Source organism: Bos javanicus, chromosome 14 (assembly GCF_032452875.1).
Source record: "Bos javanicus breed banteng chromosome 14, ARS-OSU_banteng_1.0, whole genome shotgun sequence".
Taxonomy (NCBI): Eukaryota; Metazoa; Chordata; class Mammalia; order Artiodactyla; family Bovidae; genus Bos; species Bos javanicus.
The window spans coordinates 44,810,698-44,827,379 of NC_083881.1; the positions used below are offsets into that span (position 1 = coordinate 44,810,698).

The following is a 16,682-nucleotide window of genomic DNA, read 5'->3' on the forward strand; positions in this document are numbered from 1 at the left end:
ATAACTTGAGCTGTGACATTATGAGAAGAGAAAGACGTCTTGAAAATTCAAAACTAAGTTATTCTTTTTAAAATTTTGCCTCTGTAAAGTCAAAGATTTAAATGAGTAAGTGCCTAGTGCTTTTTAGAATACCCTAATCCTTGACTGGTTCCAAATAGGAAAAGGAGTACGTCAAGGCTGCATATTGTCACCCTGCTTATTTAACTTATATGCAGAGTACATCATGAGAAACGTTGGGCTGGAAGAAGCACAAGCTGGAATCAAGATTGCCGGGAGAAATATCAATAACCTCAGATATGCAGACGACACCATCCTTATGGCAGAAAGTGAAAAGGAACTAAAAAGCCTCTTGATGAAAGTGAAAGTGGAGAGTGAAAAAGTTGGCTTAAAGCTCAATATTTAGAAAACGAAGATCATGGCATCTGGTCCCATCACTTCATGGGAAATAGATGGGGAAACAGTGCAAACAGTGGCTGACTTTATTTTTGGGGGCTCCAAAATCACTGCAGATGGTGACCGCAGCCATGAAATTAAAAGACGCTTACTCCTTGGAAGGAAAGTTATGACCAACCTAGATAGCATATTCTAAAGCAGAGACATTACTTTGCCAACAAAGGTCCGTCTAGTCAAGGCATATGGAAAAACCACTATGGTTTTTCCAGTGGTCATGTATGGATGTAAAAGTTGGACTGTGAAGAAAGCTGAGCGCCGAAGAATTGATGCTTTTGAACTGTGGTGTTGGAGAAGACTCTTGAGAGTCCCTTGGACTGCAAGGAGATCCAGCCAGTCCATTCTAAAGGAGACCAGCCCTGGGATTTCTTTGGAAGGAATGATGCTAAAGCTGAAACTCCAGTACTTTGGCCACTTCATGCAAAGAGTTGACTCACTGGAAAAGACTCTGATGCTGGGAGGGATTGGGGGCAGGAGGAGAAGGGGACGACAGAGGATGAGATGGCTGGATGGCATCACCGACTCGATGGACGTGAGCTTGGGTGAACTCCAGGAGTTGGTGATGGACAGGGAGGCCTGGCGTGCTGCAATCCATGGGGTCGCAAAGAGTCGCACACGACTGAGCGACTGAACTGAACTGAATCCTTGTAGAAAACACTTCAACCAGTGATCTGAGTTGTTGCTAAAGCGCTGTCATCTGCGCTCCCATCACAGAGACCATACTCTGATGAAGGCCGCGCCAGCCTCTGCTCCCATTTGTGCACAGGATGCTACCTTGGGGCTTGAAACCCTCTTGGACTTCTGGAGAATGAGTAAGGTACATTTTGTACATGCTTGAGTCCTTTAGGAAGGACAGAGACAAGCATGGGGGAAGGACTGTCACTGCCCACGTCTGGCAGTAGTGTGGCTACTTCAAGTGCACAGTTTTATGCTGAGGTCTTCAGGTTTAATATGACAGTCCTAGCTCCTTTCCTTGGACAAGAATTCAGTTACTGTCCCAATCCCGTGCTAAGTCCTTTTCATTACTCTTTAATTTCATCCTTATTAAGGTAACCATACTTCTTAGTTTGCCTAGGACAGTCCCAGTTTCTGCTTTTGGCCCAGGTGTGATTACTGACAGTGCCTCTCTCTTTCCACTCTTTACTGCTCACTCAGTTTAGATGACAAACTAGCACAACTTAAACACCATCCTCAGGGGTTATTTTTGACTAACTACTGTCTGGTTTAAGTTTAATTTGAAGCATGAGATATACAGAATTCTTCCTCTTTTTCCTTTTCCTCTTCCCACTGCCACAAACACACTCAATTTTAAAATCTTATCTGTAATTACTCTGTTTCACTCTAAGCCCTGAGAGTACTTCCTGCTGCTGCGGCTGCTAAGTCATTTCAGTCATGTCCGACTCTGTGCGACCCCAGAGACGGCAGCCCACCAGGCTCCCCCATCCCTGGGATTCTCCAGGCAAGAACACTGGAGTGGGTTGCCATTTCCTTCTCCAATGCATGAAAGTGAAAAGTGAAAGTGAAGTCGCTCAGTCATGTCTGACTCTTCGTGACCCCATGGACTGCAGCCCACCAGGCTCCTCCATCCATGGGATTTTCCAGGCAAGAGTACTGGAGTTGGGTGCCATTGCCTTCTCCGGAGAGTACTTCCTAGCAACAGTAATCAGTGAAACTATTAAGCGACTTAATGAAGCTCTAACAATTACATTCCCACTAGGTGTTTAGAAGTCCAGCACTGGCATTTAATAAAATATCATTCTGCAAAGACGAAGTTGTAAGTGATGGTGACAGATGTACTAGCCTGATTATGTTAAGCACATTTATGGAGAAGTAGGATAATGATTGTTTTAAATGTTCTATAATAATTCAAGCACAGGGTAGAATGTTCAGGCTATATTTTGTAGCCTTTTTGTCTCTGTGTCTGTCTCTCTTCCCTTCTCCCTGTCTCTCTCATCTATCTATCTATTATTCATTATCTATCTATCTATCATCTATCTGTCTATCATCTATCTATCCTATCTACAAGACTTTAAGTAGGGCCAACCTTCTGCAAAAATAGAAAGCAACATTGGTTTTCAACACTTATGTTGTGTAAAGGGGATGTTAGTTGCTCAGTCATGTCTGACTCTTTGTAACTCCATAGACTATAGCCCACCAAGCTCCTCTGTCTCTGTGATTCTCTAGGAAGAATACTGGAGTGGGTTGCCATTCCCTTCTCCAGGAGATCTTCCCAACCCAGGGATCGAACCCGGGTCTCCTGCTTTGCAGGCAGATTCCAGTGGTTATGATCCCTCTTTGAAGTCACATGAATTTCAACAGAGCACCCACCCTTTGGCAGAAAGCCTTAACCTAACTGGAATGGGTCCACTGAAGGAAAGCGAGGATCGCAGAAGTCAAGTGTGCAAAGAATAAAAGGCACTTAGTGATCTTACAATCACGCCAGAGAAAGGTAGTTTCTTGTATCACCCATTTAGTTTGTCTCTAACTCTCAAGATTAAACAGCTCCGTAACTGCACTTAGTTTGGTTTTATTGAGCAATTTTATGTTGAGAAATTTTTTAAAAATTACTGGCCCTGAAGCACATCTTCTTCAAGTCCCAGCTTCCTGTTAGTGAACAAGTTTTCACTGATGCATACAATTTCTTCACACCTTTTCACAGACACCAGTGCTGACAACATTATTCATGATATATTCCTAAAAGCAAAGAGGCATCTATTAGAGTTGGTACATGATAGGTTAAATTTGCTCTGTCCCTCTTTCCTCAGGCTGCCTATTCAGGCCATAAGACAATTGAATGATTCAAAAGGTATGTGTCAAATAGTAGCATCAAAAATTTTTAAATTTAGAGAAAACTCACCACTAACATTTTTCCATCTACAATTTTTCTTTTGATCGTTGTCTCTTTACCAAGCCATTTTTGCACATGAATCATTGAGCCACCATCTAATGTTATGATGCTCTATAAATGTAGAAAGGAATCAGTCAGAAATAGCAATTCATGACATCCTAATGACACAAGACTAGATATTTATTTTTTAATTTCCATTTTGAAATTCTTTTCTCCAAAATTCTTACATCAGTTCTTGTTCTAATTTAATACCCTCAAACTAGGGAAGTCTCAAAAGATTATTCAAGTGATGCTCTTTTCCCCCAGGTAAGCAATACCTAAACTATTTGTGAATGATTGTTCCATATTCTGTTTTATAAAATGACAAAGAAAGGGCTTCTCTGATGGTTCAGTGGTTAAGAATCCACCTGCCAATGCAGGAGACAAGGGTTCAACCCCTGATCTGGGAAGATATGACATGGCGCTGAGCAGCTAAACCCGTGCACCACAACTATTGAACCTGTGCTCTAGACCCGGGGAGCCACCACTACTGAAGCCCAAGCCCTAGAGCCCTAGAGCCTGGGCTCCACAGCAAGAGAAGCCACTGCAACAAGAAGCCTGTTCACCACAACTAGTGAGTAGCCCTCACTCACTGCAACCAGAGAAAAGCCCGTGTAGCAACAAAGACCCAGCACAGCCAATAAATAAATAAATAACATTAGAAACAAACAAAAACTGACAAAGAGAGATCAGAGAAGCAGTGAAAACATGTTGAGTTTTTGGGCCCTAAATCATTTGCCGAAGAATTGACTTTAGAGATGTGTTCTATTAATTAACAAAATAAACTCAAACTGACTGGGTGAATTAGAACAAACTATGCCTAACTGCCTTCTAGATTTTTCCTGATTATGAAGCAGGAAGATTTAGTTCTTACCTTCACTTTCCGGTTATCTATGGTGGTTTCATCAAATTCTTCCCCTAGCTTGAAGGAGATCTCAGAGTTCTTGAAAGAACTTAAAATTTTGATGCTAATCTTATCCCCGTCGGCACTAATAATGATTCTTGGCTTTGCTGATCCTTCAAGGTTCTGGAGTGCAACACTCACTCCTGTGGGAATGAGTGAGAAGAAAACTCAATGAGTAGAGGAAACAACATGCCTCCTTAAGAAGTTTAGGAAGTGCTAGCAATCATTTTGGAAAGCAATTCACAAAGAACGCATCCTCTCCCCATTGACATTTTGGATAGTATGCCATGTTTTCTTTAGTGCTGTCTGTATCAGCTGGTTGAGCCAAGCCTCCCAATCAGAAGACATGTCTAGTAATTATGCTTGACACTTTGAAAGCTAAGTTCACTTTCTGAGACTATTGTGCTTCATCTAAAATCGCTGGGACTCTTGTACTTCATCTAAAATCTATATTTGTGTGGTGACTTTCAATCGTATGCTTGGGCATTACCTCATGAAGTGTTTCAACAACAGTATTTCAGTAGCACGGGGTATTACTACCCTCATTTTAGAGATGATTATACTGACTCCCAGAGAGGTAGAAAGGCTTATTCTAGATGATTTGCTTGGTAATTAACAGAACTGAAATTTAAACACAAGTTTTCTAATTGTCCATAAACTTTAGCATGCTTTTTTTTCCTTAAAAAAAAAAATTCAAAGTATCTAATCTACTCTAAAAGAATATGACTTATAAAGTGCAGGCTTCTCTTATTTGTAGGTACAATTCAGATCTGGCTGAATACCATGAAATTAAAAGATGCTTACTCCTTGGAAGGAAAGTTATGACCAACCTAGATAGCATATTGAAAAGCAGAGACATTACTTTGTCAGCAAAGGTCTGTCTAGTCAAGGCTATGGTTTTTCCAGTGGTCATGTATGGATGTGAGAGTTGGACTGTGAAGAAAGCTGAGCGCCGAAGAATTGATGCTTTTGAACTGTGGGGTTGGAGAAGACTCTTGAGAGTCCCTTGGATTGCAAGGAGATCCAACCAGTCCATTCTGAAGGAGATCAGCCCTGGGATTTCTTTGGAAGGAATGATACTAAAGCTGAAACTCCAGTACTTTGGCCACCTCATGCGAAGAGTTGACTCATTGGAAAAGACTCTGATGCTGGGAGGGATTGGGGGCAGGAGGAGAAGGGGACAACAGAGGATGAGATGGCTGGATGGCATCACTGACTCGATGGACATGAGTGTGAGTGAACTCCAGGAGTTGGTGATGGACAGGGAGGCCTGGCTTGCTGTGATTCATGGGGTCGCAAAGAGTCGGACATGACTGAGCAACTGAACTGAACTGAACTGAACTGAACTGAGGCAAATTAGACAATTTGGCTGAGAGCCTGGCCCTGCTATTCACGTTGGGAATTGTCCATTGTTGAACTTGTCTCCTGCAGTAGTTGAGCAGAAGGGCTGACTCCCATCTCTTAATATTGATACAGAAATCGATTTCACATTCATATTATGGGCAGATGGGAAGCCTCTGACTACATAAAAGCAAAAAACTTTTATATATAGTTTTTTATTAAAAGGGAGGTCTCTCTTATATGTTAAAATTGCTTAATTAAATGTTAAAAAATTACTATTCTTCTAGCATTAGTAAAGAATAGTTTAGTTATTATTAGTTATCTGAGCTATTGTAAATGATATTAATTTCAACTTGAATAAGAGCTAAAGTAGGCAGAACTTACAATTCTGAGAGATGTCCAATAGTGGGAAATTTCATGAGTAAAAATATTCTATTTCTATGTGTTCTATTTCAACAAAACATTTGAAACTCTTCAAAATAAGGTTTTAAAAATCTCCCATGTGTATCAGAACTCTAAAAATTAACCCACTAGAAATTTTACTTGTTGTTATTACTCTTTTGGAGTTATAACTTAAAGTAAACCTTGAAACGAATTTAGTTAATAAATTTAATTATAGATAGGTATTGCTATCTATAATGTGGAGCTGGGAAAAGCTATTTAATGAAATTACCAAGATAAAAAGAAACTCTATCATGAGGGTAGGATGAAGTATTTTCAAAAAGGATATATGGTCTAAAAATATAGATAATAAATTAGAAGTAAGTATCTGTGAGCCTAGTATTGCAGAAACAGATAATTATTACTAGTAATAAAAGAGTAAATGTAGATACATAAACTTTGTTAACCCCATGAATATACCCTAAGATCCCAAATGAACAAGATAATTGTAGGAAAATTCATTGTAAAGTGCAAACCCAACCACATCACAAAAAGCATTGCCAGTTTCCAAATCTTGGAAAGCTATTTCTCACCCAGTTCTTTCATATATTCATCAAAGTTTTCTCTGGAGACCAGTTTCCAGGTTCCCAAGAAGGGCTCAACCATGATGGAAAGCTTGCAGAGAAGAGGTGCTCACAACCAAAATCCAAAGACACTTAAGCAACACACTGCTACCAGAATCTTAATTTAAAAGACTTCTTCATCACGTGACTCTTCTGAAATGGCCAACGGGGAGCAGCAAGACCAAAGATTCTAGGCACCAGTGTTGACTCATTTTATTTACTTTCAAATAAAGACACAGAAAATTAACATGTTAAATTGCATTTAAGTCAATGATTATAGCTTCTGATAAACAGATTGGTAACCTGAGAGTCATCTGATAAATATTGTGAAATGGAGACAATTTTCAATAGAGATAAGCATTTTGAACTATGAATGCTGAGTTAACTCTGAAGGAATAAGCCAACAAATGTCTAATGAACACCTGACTGAGATGTTTTCCTACTTGATACAGGGACATCCTTGCTTGCTGTACCTCAGCTGCTTTTTATTTGGACAAGTCACAGTGCCAGAGTACTCTCTTCATTATAAGAATATGCACCCCTCCCTTCCTTGCAGGGCTGATGAATTGATACTACTTAATGTAACTGAAATGTCTACAGTTGATTGGAGTGAGGAGTAAGGTATTATTGCTGTTAATTAAGAGTAATTGCAGAGTGGGAAGAAAACTAGCAATTATCATTGATGGTGTTTTATAATTTAAGTTCTAAAAATGAGGGGAAGCTAACACTAAAATTCATCTTTTAGGACAACAAAGAAATCTTGATATTAAAAGAAGAGTAATTAAAATATTAATCTTGATAATAAATATCAGAATATCTTGATGTGAAAATAAGATTAATTAAAACTTTAATCTTGATAATTAATATCAAGAAATATTGATATTGAAGTTGTGAATGGAAGTTTTAGGTAGAAATATGGTATTTTGAGTCCCTTGGACTGCAAGGAGATCCAACCAGTCCATTCTGAAGGAGATCAGCCCTGGGATTTCTTTGGAGGGAATGATGCTGAAGCTGAAACTCCAGTACTTTGGCCACCTCATGCGAAGAGTTGACCCATTGAAAAAGACTCTGATGCTGGGAGGGATTGGGGGCAGGAGGAGAAGGGGACGACAGAGGATGAGATGGCTGGATGGCATCACTGACTCGATGGACGTGAGTCTCAGTGAACTCTGGGAGTTGGTGTTGGACACAGAGGCCTGGCGTGCTGCGATTCATGGGGTCGCAAAGAGTCGGACATGACTGAGCGACTGATCTGATCTGATCTGATGGTATTTTCATATCTTCATTCTAAAAGAAAGATGAAGGCAGGAAGTAGTTTAAACATCTGTGCCACTACTTCTAAAATCATTTTCTGTAACCCAAGTAATGGAAGTGAACTTTAGGCAGGTAAGGCCTTTACCGGGAAGGATAGGATTCTGAGGTTGTAGATTTACCTGACAGCTTTGAACTCCAGTTGTTTTAAAGAAGGCTGGAAAATTAGAGTGAAGAATAGTATTTATACTATTATCTGCCTAGGTCAAAATATTCCTTCAAGTCAAAGAAATCTTCATTCAGACCATCTACTTGTGGGGAAATTATACACACACACACAAAAGCAGATGCTTTGGCACCACAAAGTTAAATCTTAAGTGGTATAAAGAATTTATTTTGATGGAAACATATAAAAAAGTTGTTTATAATACAATATGGGGGAAATAGTTAAAATATCTGGAGGGCAAAACAAGGAAAGAAAAAACCTTAGAGTCAGTTTTAGGGAACTGAGACTGGACTGAATATAAGTGCCTTAGCAGTTGAAAGCACACTCAGAGGTGATGCTCAAATAAAGAGCAAAAGACTTGATCTTGCTTTCCTGGTTCTGGATTTGTATGTGCTCAGCCTGAAACATGGCAGGCAAACAAGACTATGCATGTTTGCCGGGGTGGGGTAGCATAATCAAGGTCTCCCCTTAGTCTAACCAGTTTTGTTCCAAGTATTCTACCATTGATTGATTCAGAAATCAATCCTGTGGCCCATGAGGCAAAAGAGAAGGTCAAACTTCTGCCTTTTATAAAATTCCCTCACCCTTAAGAGAGAACCAGAGGGACGGTCCCCTCCTTGGCAACTTTTGCTCTCTTGTATGATATTTAGGGGCTTCACAGGTGACGTTAGTGGTAAAGAACCTGCCTGCCAATTCAGGAGATGCAAGAGACACAGGTTTGATCCCTGGGTCAGGAAGATACCTTGAAGAAAGGCATGGCAACCCACTCCAGTAATCTGGCCTGGAGAATCCCATGAACAGAGGAGCCTGGCAGGTTGCAGTCCATAGGGTCGCAAAGAGCTGGACATAACTCAAGCGACTTACCACATACACACACACACACACACACACACACACGATATTTAGAACTGCTGCATCCATTCTGTTACCAACTCAAAAATGAGGCCAAAACTGAGAATGGGAGAGAGGAAAAGGAGGAAGAACTCAAGACCACTTTGTTGCTGGAATCTTTATAAGGAGAATTGATGAATTCCATTATTATTTAAAAAACGGTATGTCTGAGTTTTTGTTCCTTGCAGTTTAAACCTTCATAATTGGTATGCCTCTGTAAATAGCTCCACCTAAATTTGGACTTTGAAAACCAATTCCAGGACTTCCCTGGTTGTCCAGTGGTTAAGTTTCTGTGTTTCCAGTGTGGGGGGTGCAAGTTTGATCCCTGAACAGGGAATTAGATTCCATATGCCATTTGGTGTGGCAAAAAAAAAAAAAAAAAAAAAATTATTAAAAGAAAATCCTATGTATCATGTGATATTGGCTTCATGCACAGTATCTCCCAAGTCTCCAGATCCAACTCAGAATCATGTCCTTTGTGAAACTGGTTCCAAGCTGGCTGATCCCTGTTTATGTGATACGATTATACCTTAATAGAAGTATATTCTGGAACTTTTCTCACAGTATTGCATCGAGTCCTCCTCCAGCTGACCCCTGATCTCTTTCATGAGTACATCAAGTAAAGAAAATATTTCTGATTCACTTCTGAATCCTTGAGGAATAGTGCCCGGTATATTGTAGGTACTCTATAAATGTTTTATGAATGAATGACAAGAGGAATAAAATGTATATTTTGTTTTAACTGACAGTTTCCCTCATCACTGATATTAATCTCTCTAACAAGTAAAGACAAAGATTTTTTAAATTAAAAAAAATATTTATTGTGGTGAAAGTCACATAAGACATACTATTTTAATCATATTTAACTGTACAGTTCAGCGGCATTAGGTACATTCACATTGCTGTGCAGTTCTCACCATTATCCATCTTCTGAAATTTTCCTCACTTTCCTAAACTGAAACTCTGTCCTCATTAAACAATAACTCCCCACCCCCATCCCCACCTCCCCCACCCGCTGGGTCCCTGGCATCTACCAATGTAATCTCCAGCTCTACCAACTTGACTATTCTAGGTACCCCATATTAGTGGAATCAAATTGTATTTAAGACAGAGTTTTGGCTCAGAGGTTAAAGCATCTGCCCGCAATGGGTTCGATCCCTGGGTCAGGAAAATACCCCGGGGAAGGAAATGGCAACCCACTCCAGTATTCTTGCCTGGAGAATCCCACGGACAGAGGAGCCTGGCGGGCTACAGTCCACGGGGTCACAAAGAGTCAGACACGGCTGAGCGACTTCACTTTTAATACATTGCTCTCTCCTGACCTGCTCATATGACACGCCTTTCATTATGGTCATCAGACGGTAGAGGGAGTCTCAGAGTCCTTTCATCTTTGCTCCGTGTTTCATTTTATCATACACATCTACCTTCTCAACCAAGAAAGTTCTCTTCTAGTCCTGCCGCTATCACTACTAGCTTTGGCATCTTTGATTATTTTTTTTTAAAAAAATACACCATTTCGGATTTCCATGGTGGTACAGTGGATAAGAATTTTGCCTGCCCATGCAGGGGACATAGGTTTGATCCTTGGTCCGGGAAAATTCCACATGCCATGAAGCAACTAAGCCTGTTTGCTGAACTCCTGAAGCCTGGGGTCTAGAGCCCATGCTCCACAAGAGAAGCCACTGTGATGAGAAGCCCACACACCAAGCAAAGAGGAGACTCCAATAGCTGCAACTAGAGAAAGATGGAGCACAGCAACACAGACCCAGTGCAGCCGTAAATAAACAAATGGTTTTTAAAATTATCATTCCCTCCAGTAAAAAAAACTTTTTAATTAAAATGTTCTTAATTGTTAATCCCAACAAAGGAGCTAGAATACAATATTCTGTTATAGAACAGTTACACATTTTATATTCATGACAGTTTAAGTACTTATTTCTCCATGATCTCATTTTTCTATGCTTTTCCAGTATCTCATTTTCTACATTAGCTTTCTTTCTTGAGACTATTTAGTTATTAAACACTTTTAAAATAAATTTTAATTTTGAGATGTTACATTCTCCATTGGTGAGGGATGCTGATAAAGTTAAACATGTACTAAAAACTACAAAATGATTCAGAAGTACATCTGCTACTTTATTGCTGTACATAAAATAGCTGGAGCTACACTAGATTTTTTTCTAATTTTTTTATTGCTGTAGAATAGACATTACACAGAATTAACTATCTTTAACCATTTCTAAGCACATGCTTCAGTGGTATTCACATTGTTGTGCAACCATCACCATCATCCATCTCTAGAAATGTTATCTTGCAAAGCTGAAACTCTACCCGTTAAATGGTAATTCTCCACTCTCCACACCCCTGCCTCCTGGTAACCACCATTCTACTTTCTGCCTCCATGACTTTTACTTCTCTAAGTACCTTGTATAAGTAGAATCATGAGTGTTTGTTTTTGTGTGTATGTGCCCATCTTAGTTCGCTTAGCACAATGTCCTCAAGGTTTACCCATGTTGTAGGAAATCTCAGAATTTTCTTCCTTTCTAACACAATGGTATTCTGTTGGATAAAGCAAAATGTGTTGTTTATATTTTGCTTATACATTCATCCTTTGATGGACATTTGGATTGCCTCTACATTTTAGCAATAGATGAAAAATGTTGTTATGAACTTTTGTTGTTGTTCTTTAGCTGTTAAGTCATGTCCAACGCTTTGCGATCCCAAGAACTGTATCTCACCCGGCTTCTCTGTCCTTCACTGTCTCACGGAGTTTGCTCAAATTCATGTCCATTGAATCGGTGATGCTATCTAACTTTATCTTATCATTTGCCACCCTCTTCTCCCTTTGCCTTTAGTCTTTGCCAGCATCAGGGTCTTTTCCATTGAGTTGACTCTACATCAGGTGCCCAAAGGATTGGAGCTTCAGCTTCAGCATCAGTCCTTCCAACACGGTTATACATGTATCTCTTTGAGACCCTGCTGTCAATTATTTTGGGTATATAACCAGAAGTAGAATTGCTGGTGTGTGCATGCTCAGTCGCTTCAGATGTGTCCAACTCTTTGCAACCCTAGGGACTACAGCCCAACAGACTTCTCTGTCCGTGGGATTCTCCAGCAAGGATACTGGAGTGGGTTGCCAGTTCCTACTCCAGGGGATCTTCCCGAACTAGAGATCGAATCCACATCCCTTGAGTTTCCTGCATTGGGAGGCAGGTTCTTTACCACTGATGCCACCTGGTTAATTCTATTTTTAATTTTTTGAGGAATTGTCCTGCTGTTTTCCACAGCAATTGTACTGCTTTACCTTCCCACCAATATTGTACAAGGTGTCCAATTTCTCCACATCCTCACTAGCAAGTTATTTTTTATAGCCTCCATCTTAATGTGTGTGAGATGCATCCCATTATGATCTTGATTTGCATTATCACTAATAATTAGCAACACTAAACATCCTTTTATGTGTTTATTGACCATTTATATATCTTCTTTGATACGAGACATTTGCCCATTTTTGAATCAAATAGTTTTTTTGTTATCGTTTTTAGGAGCTCTCTATATATTCTGGATATTAGTTCCATATCATAAATATCACTTGCAAATATTTTCTCCCATTCTGTGGGTCACTTCTTAAATTTTTATGTATGTATGTATGTATTTATTTTTGGCTGTGCTGGGTCTTTGTTCCTGGATATGGGGTTTCTCTAGTGCTGAGCAGGGGCAACTCCTTGTTGCAGTGCTTGGGCTTCTAATTACTGTGGCTTCTCTTGTTGCAGAGCATGGGCTCTAGGTAGGTGGGTTTCAATAACTGCGGCACTGGAGCTCAGTACTGTGGCCCACAGGATTAGTTGCTCTGTGGCATGAAGAATCTTCCTGAGCCAGGGATCAAACCCATGTTCCCTGCATTGGCAGGGGGATTCTTAACCACTGTACCACCAGCGAAGTCCTGTGACCAACATTTTGATTCTGCTGCTGACGTCTTCTAAGGCACAGGATTTTTTATTTTCCTGGAATCAAATTCGTCTATTTTCTCTTTTGTTGCCTGTGCCTTTGGTATTATATTCAAGATATCACTGCCAAGTCCAACGTTGCGAAGTTTTTCTAAAAGTTTCAAGTTTTAGGTCTTACATTTGAGTTAACTTTTGCATGTGGTGTTAAAAAAAGACATCAGTTTCACTCTTTTGCATGTGGATATCAGGTTTTTGAGGGCTTTCCCAGTGGCTCAGAAGTAAAGAATCCACCTGTGATGCAGAAAATGCAGGAGATCCAGGTTCAATCTCAGGTTAGGGAAGATCCTCTGGAGGAGAGCCCAGTAACCCACTCCAGTATTCTTGTCTGGAGAATCCCATGGACAGAGGAGCCTGGCAGGTTACAGTCCATAGGGTCACAAAGAGTTGGACATGACTGAAGTGACAGAGCATGCATGCATCCAGTTTTCCAAGCACTATTTGTTGAGAAGATTGTATTTTATCCACTGAATGGTCTTGGGAATATGCAAGAGTTCATTTTGGAGCTCTCTATTCTATTCCATTAGCCCATATATCAGTCTTTAGGCCAGTATCACACTGCTTTGATTATAGTAGCTTTGTAATAAAATTTGAAATCAGGAAGTATCAATTCTCCAACTTTTGTTGTTCATTTTTAGGATTTTTTTTTTTTTTTTTTGGCTTCTCAGGTCCCTTGATATTAGAATGGGCGTTTCTATTTCTGGAAGAAACATCATTGGACTTTAGACAGTGATTCCATTAAATTGGTAAATCACTTCAAACAGTATAGTACTGACAACTTCCAATCTATGACTATGGGATAGCTTTCCATTTATTTACATCTTTTATAGTTTTCATAGTACAAAACTTCCACTTCCTTGGTTAATTCTTAAGTATTTTATTCTTCTTGGTGCTATTGTAAATGGAATTGTTTTCTTAATTTACTTTTCGAATTGTTCATTGTTAATGTATAGAAATGTAACTGATTTTTGACTATTGAATCCGACTTCAGGTCTTTCTCAGGGACAGTTTCTGTTGGTTTAACTTTTTCTTTGAATGGGCCAAACTCTCCTATTTCTTTCTATGTACTGTGATTTTACTGTTGAAAACTGAAAATTTGAATTTAATAATGTGCTAAGTCGGGAAGTTAGATTCTCCTCCTTCTCTAGGGTTTGCTGCTTTTTGTTTTTGTTTTCTGATTGCTGGGATCTGGCTCTGTGCCAAGGACCAGCCTAAGGAATAAACTTAAGGTCTTCTCGTGTCCTTTCTGACCCTGTGCCTTTTCCTTGGAATGCACAGTGACATTCTAATATCCTCTGTATATGAAATTGCTTTTGAATGTCCTAGTCTTTAATTATGGCTCCTTAAAGAGGAAAAAGTAAGAAATGAAGGGAAGGAAAAGGTGCTGGCCCTTTAAATTTCCGGACAATCACTTGAGGAGCGGGAGGAGGGTGGTATTTGCAACAATGGGAGGAAATGCAACAATAGTGGCCACCACCTCCTTCTTTGCACTTCCATGATCAGAAGCAGCAATCAGTGATTAGAACACATATCCCAGGTATTTGGAGGATAGGGTCTTCATTAGGCTTCCTAGGTAGCTCAGTGGTAAAGAATCTACCTGCAAAGCAGGAGCTGCAGGAGAGGTGGTTTTGATCCCTGGGTTGGAAAGACCTCCTGGAGTACGGAATGGCAACCCGCTCCAGTATTCTTTCCTGGAGAATCCAGGTAATCTTGCTTGGAGAACAGAGGAGCCTGACGGGCTACAGTACATAGGGTCTCAAAGAGCCTGACACGACCGAGGGACTAACACTAAGATGGTTTTTGCTACATCATTCCACTGTAAAATTAATTAATAAGCAGTTAATTAATTTTATAGTTATCTTTCATGGCCTAGCTCAACTACATCTTCTATGCTGAAAACCTTCCTCCAGCACACACTGAGTACTCTGCTTGCCTTTCGCTTCCTTCCAATCCATAAAATATACCACACAATTCATCATGTAATTCATGTCCTCCTCTATATTTTGTCTTCATTCATTCCACTAAAATTTATTGAGTGATTACCATACTTCAGGCATTGTACTAGATGCTACATATATACATAAGTGTCCTGAGGCTGTGTCAGCCTAGTGATGGAAAAGATGAGAAATTAAAATGTGGTAATATCATGTTATAGTAAGAACACGTATTTTTCCTGTGGTCATGGGAGGAAGAATTTAACTCTTCTTAGATATGGAGGGTGAGGGAAGAGGAGGACTTTTTCCCTGGGGGTGTGATGACGTTCATGTTATTTCTCTGCCACACTGAGGGCATGATCATGAACTGTTTCTGTGTTACAAACCACACCTAGCACAGGGAAGAGTGTTCACTCACTCACTCAAAAACTGTTTACTAAACTCCAAATCTGCTGTTTATTGTGCAAGGGTCTGAGGACATGGCTACAAATAGGACACAATCCTTGCCTTTGAGATGCTCTCAGTAACTGAGTTTTTCCTGTTGCCTAGCATTTTCTGGCTGTTTGGCTACACATAAACTATTTTAACATTTTGTAAATTGAGATGGGGTGGTTGCACAAATGGATGGATAGATCCATAATCGGATATAACATTAAAATTGTGTTTTCCACATAACTGAGCACAGGGATGTCCATTGATAAGTGATCCAAGTGCCATGTCTCATTCCCTAATCCAGAAATTCTTGGTACTCATAGACTCTGGTTAGAAGTGCTATAACCACATTGCTCAGAAGCTAGATCTCAAATACCAAAAACATTGCTACCCAAAGGCCATCTTGGAGGCTTACCTATTCCAAGTCAATAATTCACAGAAATTGGAGCTCAGTGCTAGTAGCGATGGGAATTGCATAAAAGAAGGTATAAGTTGGCCCAGTAATTCACTCAATTCTTAATATTTCCAAGGAGGGAGTGAGTGGCTTTTTTTTCATACCTGTTTTAAGATATAGATGGGCTCTATATCCACACATCTCTGTCCGAGAAGTATCCATTTGATCCTGTCTCTCTTCCTTTAAAAGTAGAATTGTCTCTATATTTCTGTGTGTGTGTTGATAGAAGCAATGTTAACGAAAAATTATGTGAGGTTCAAAGAGGTCCCAGGGAGGATAAATCAGAGAACTGACATTGAAGACATATCTTGTTTCTACAGCTTTAATTTTATGGTGAAAACGTAGAAAACAAGAAACTGACTTATCTAGCAAATTTACATTGAACTGAATCTTCTTATTCTATGCTTCCACATCAGCTAAAAAATAAGAATTGAACTTGAAGAGTAGATTTTGAAAAAAATCCTTGAATGATCACAGCACCATTTATGAATTAAGCTACCACTTGAACACTGATGGTGCGTGCTCAGTTGTGCCCAGCTCTTTGCAACTTCATGGATTGTAGCCCACCGGGCTCCTCAGTCCATGGAATTTTCCAGACAAGAATACTAGGGTGGGTTGTCATTTCCTAGTCCAGGGATCAAACACACTTCTCTTACATCTCCTGAATTGGCAGGTGGACTCTTTATTACTTTGCCACCAGGGAAGCCCACTGAATACTGATGGTTTCTGGATCTGTGTCCCAGCTAGGATTGCTCTCTTGAATATCAAATTCCTATGTCTATTCCCTACTTACTTTTACAGACTTAAACTTTGAACTTCAGTTTTCTCATCTTTAAACAGGAATACCAAATCCTCATCATAGGATTATTTTGATAATAAGTTAGAGCATATGAAGCGCATGGAC

The 16,682-nt window shown here is 39.8% G+C and overlaps 1 protein-coding gene across 1 annotated transcript; it reads right to left on the reverse strand.

Moving 5' to 3' along the window:
• Positions 1 to 3,093: 3,093 nt before the first annotated feature.
• Positions 3,094 to 6,629, reverse strand: LOC133260226 (fatty acid-binding protein 9-like). The gene is made up of 4 exons (XM_061438384.1): positions 6,557 to 6,629; positions 4,212 to 4,384; positions 3,308 to 3,409; positions 3,094 to 3,144 (listed from the first exon to the last, which is right to left on the reverse strand). Exons 1-4 carry the CDS (start codon positions 6,627 to 6,629, stop codon positions 3,094 to 3,096), a joined length of 399 nt encoding a protein of 132 aa, XP_061294368.1.
• Between the last annotated feature and the right edge of the window lie 10,053 nt (positions 6,630 to 16,682).

Excerpts from the sequence above, each read along its gene's own strand:
- LOC133260226 (XM_061438384.1), bottom strand. The coding sequence starts at position 6,629 with ATGGTTGAGCCCTTCTTGGGAACCTGGAAACTGGTCTCCAGAGAAAAC. Across the intron at positions 3,410-4,211 it reads TAGATAACCGGAAAGTGAAG|AGCATCATAACATTAGATGG; the intron begins GTAAGAACTAAA and ends CTACATTTATAG. Across the intron at positions 3,145-3,307 it reads TAGATGGAAAAATGTTAGTG|GAATATATCATGAATAATGT; the intron begins GTGAGTTTTCTC and ends CTTTGCTTTTAG.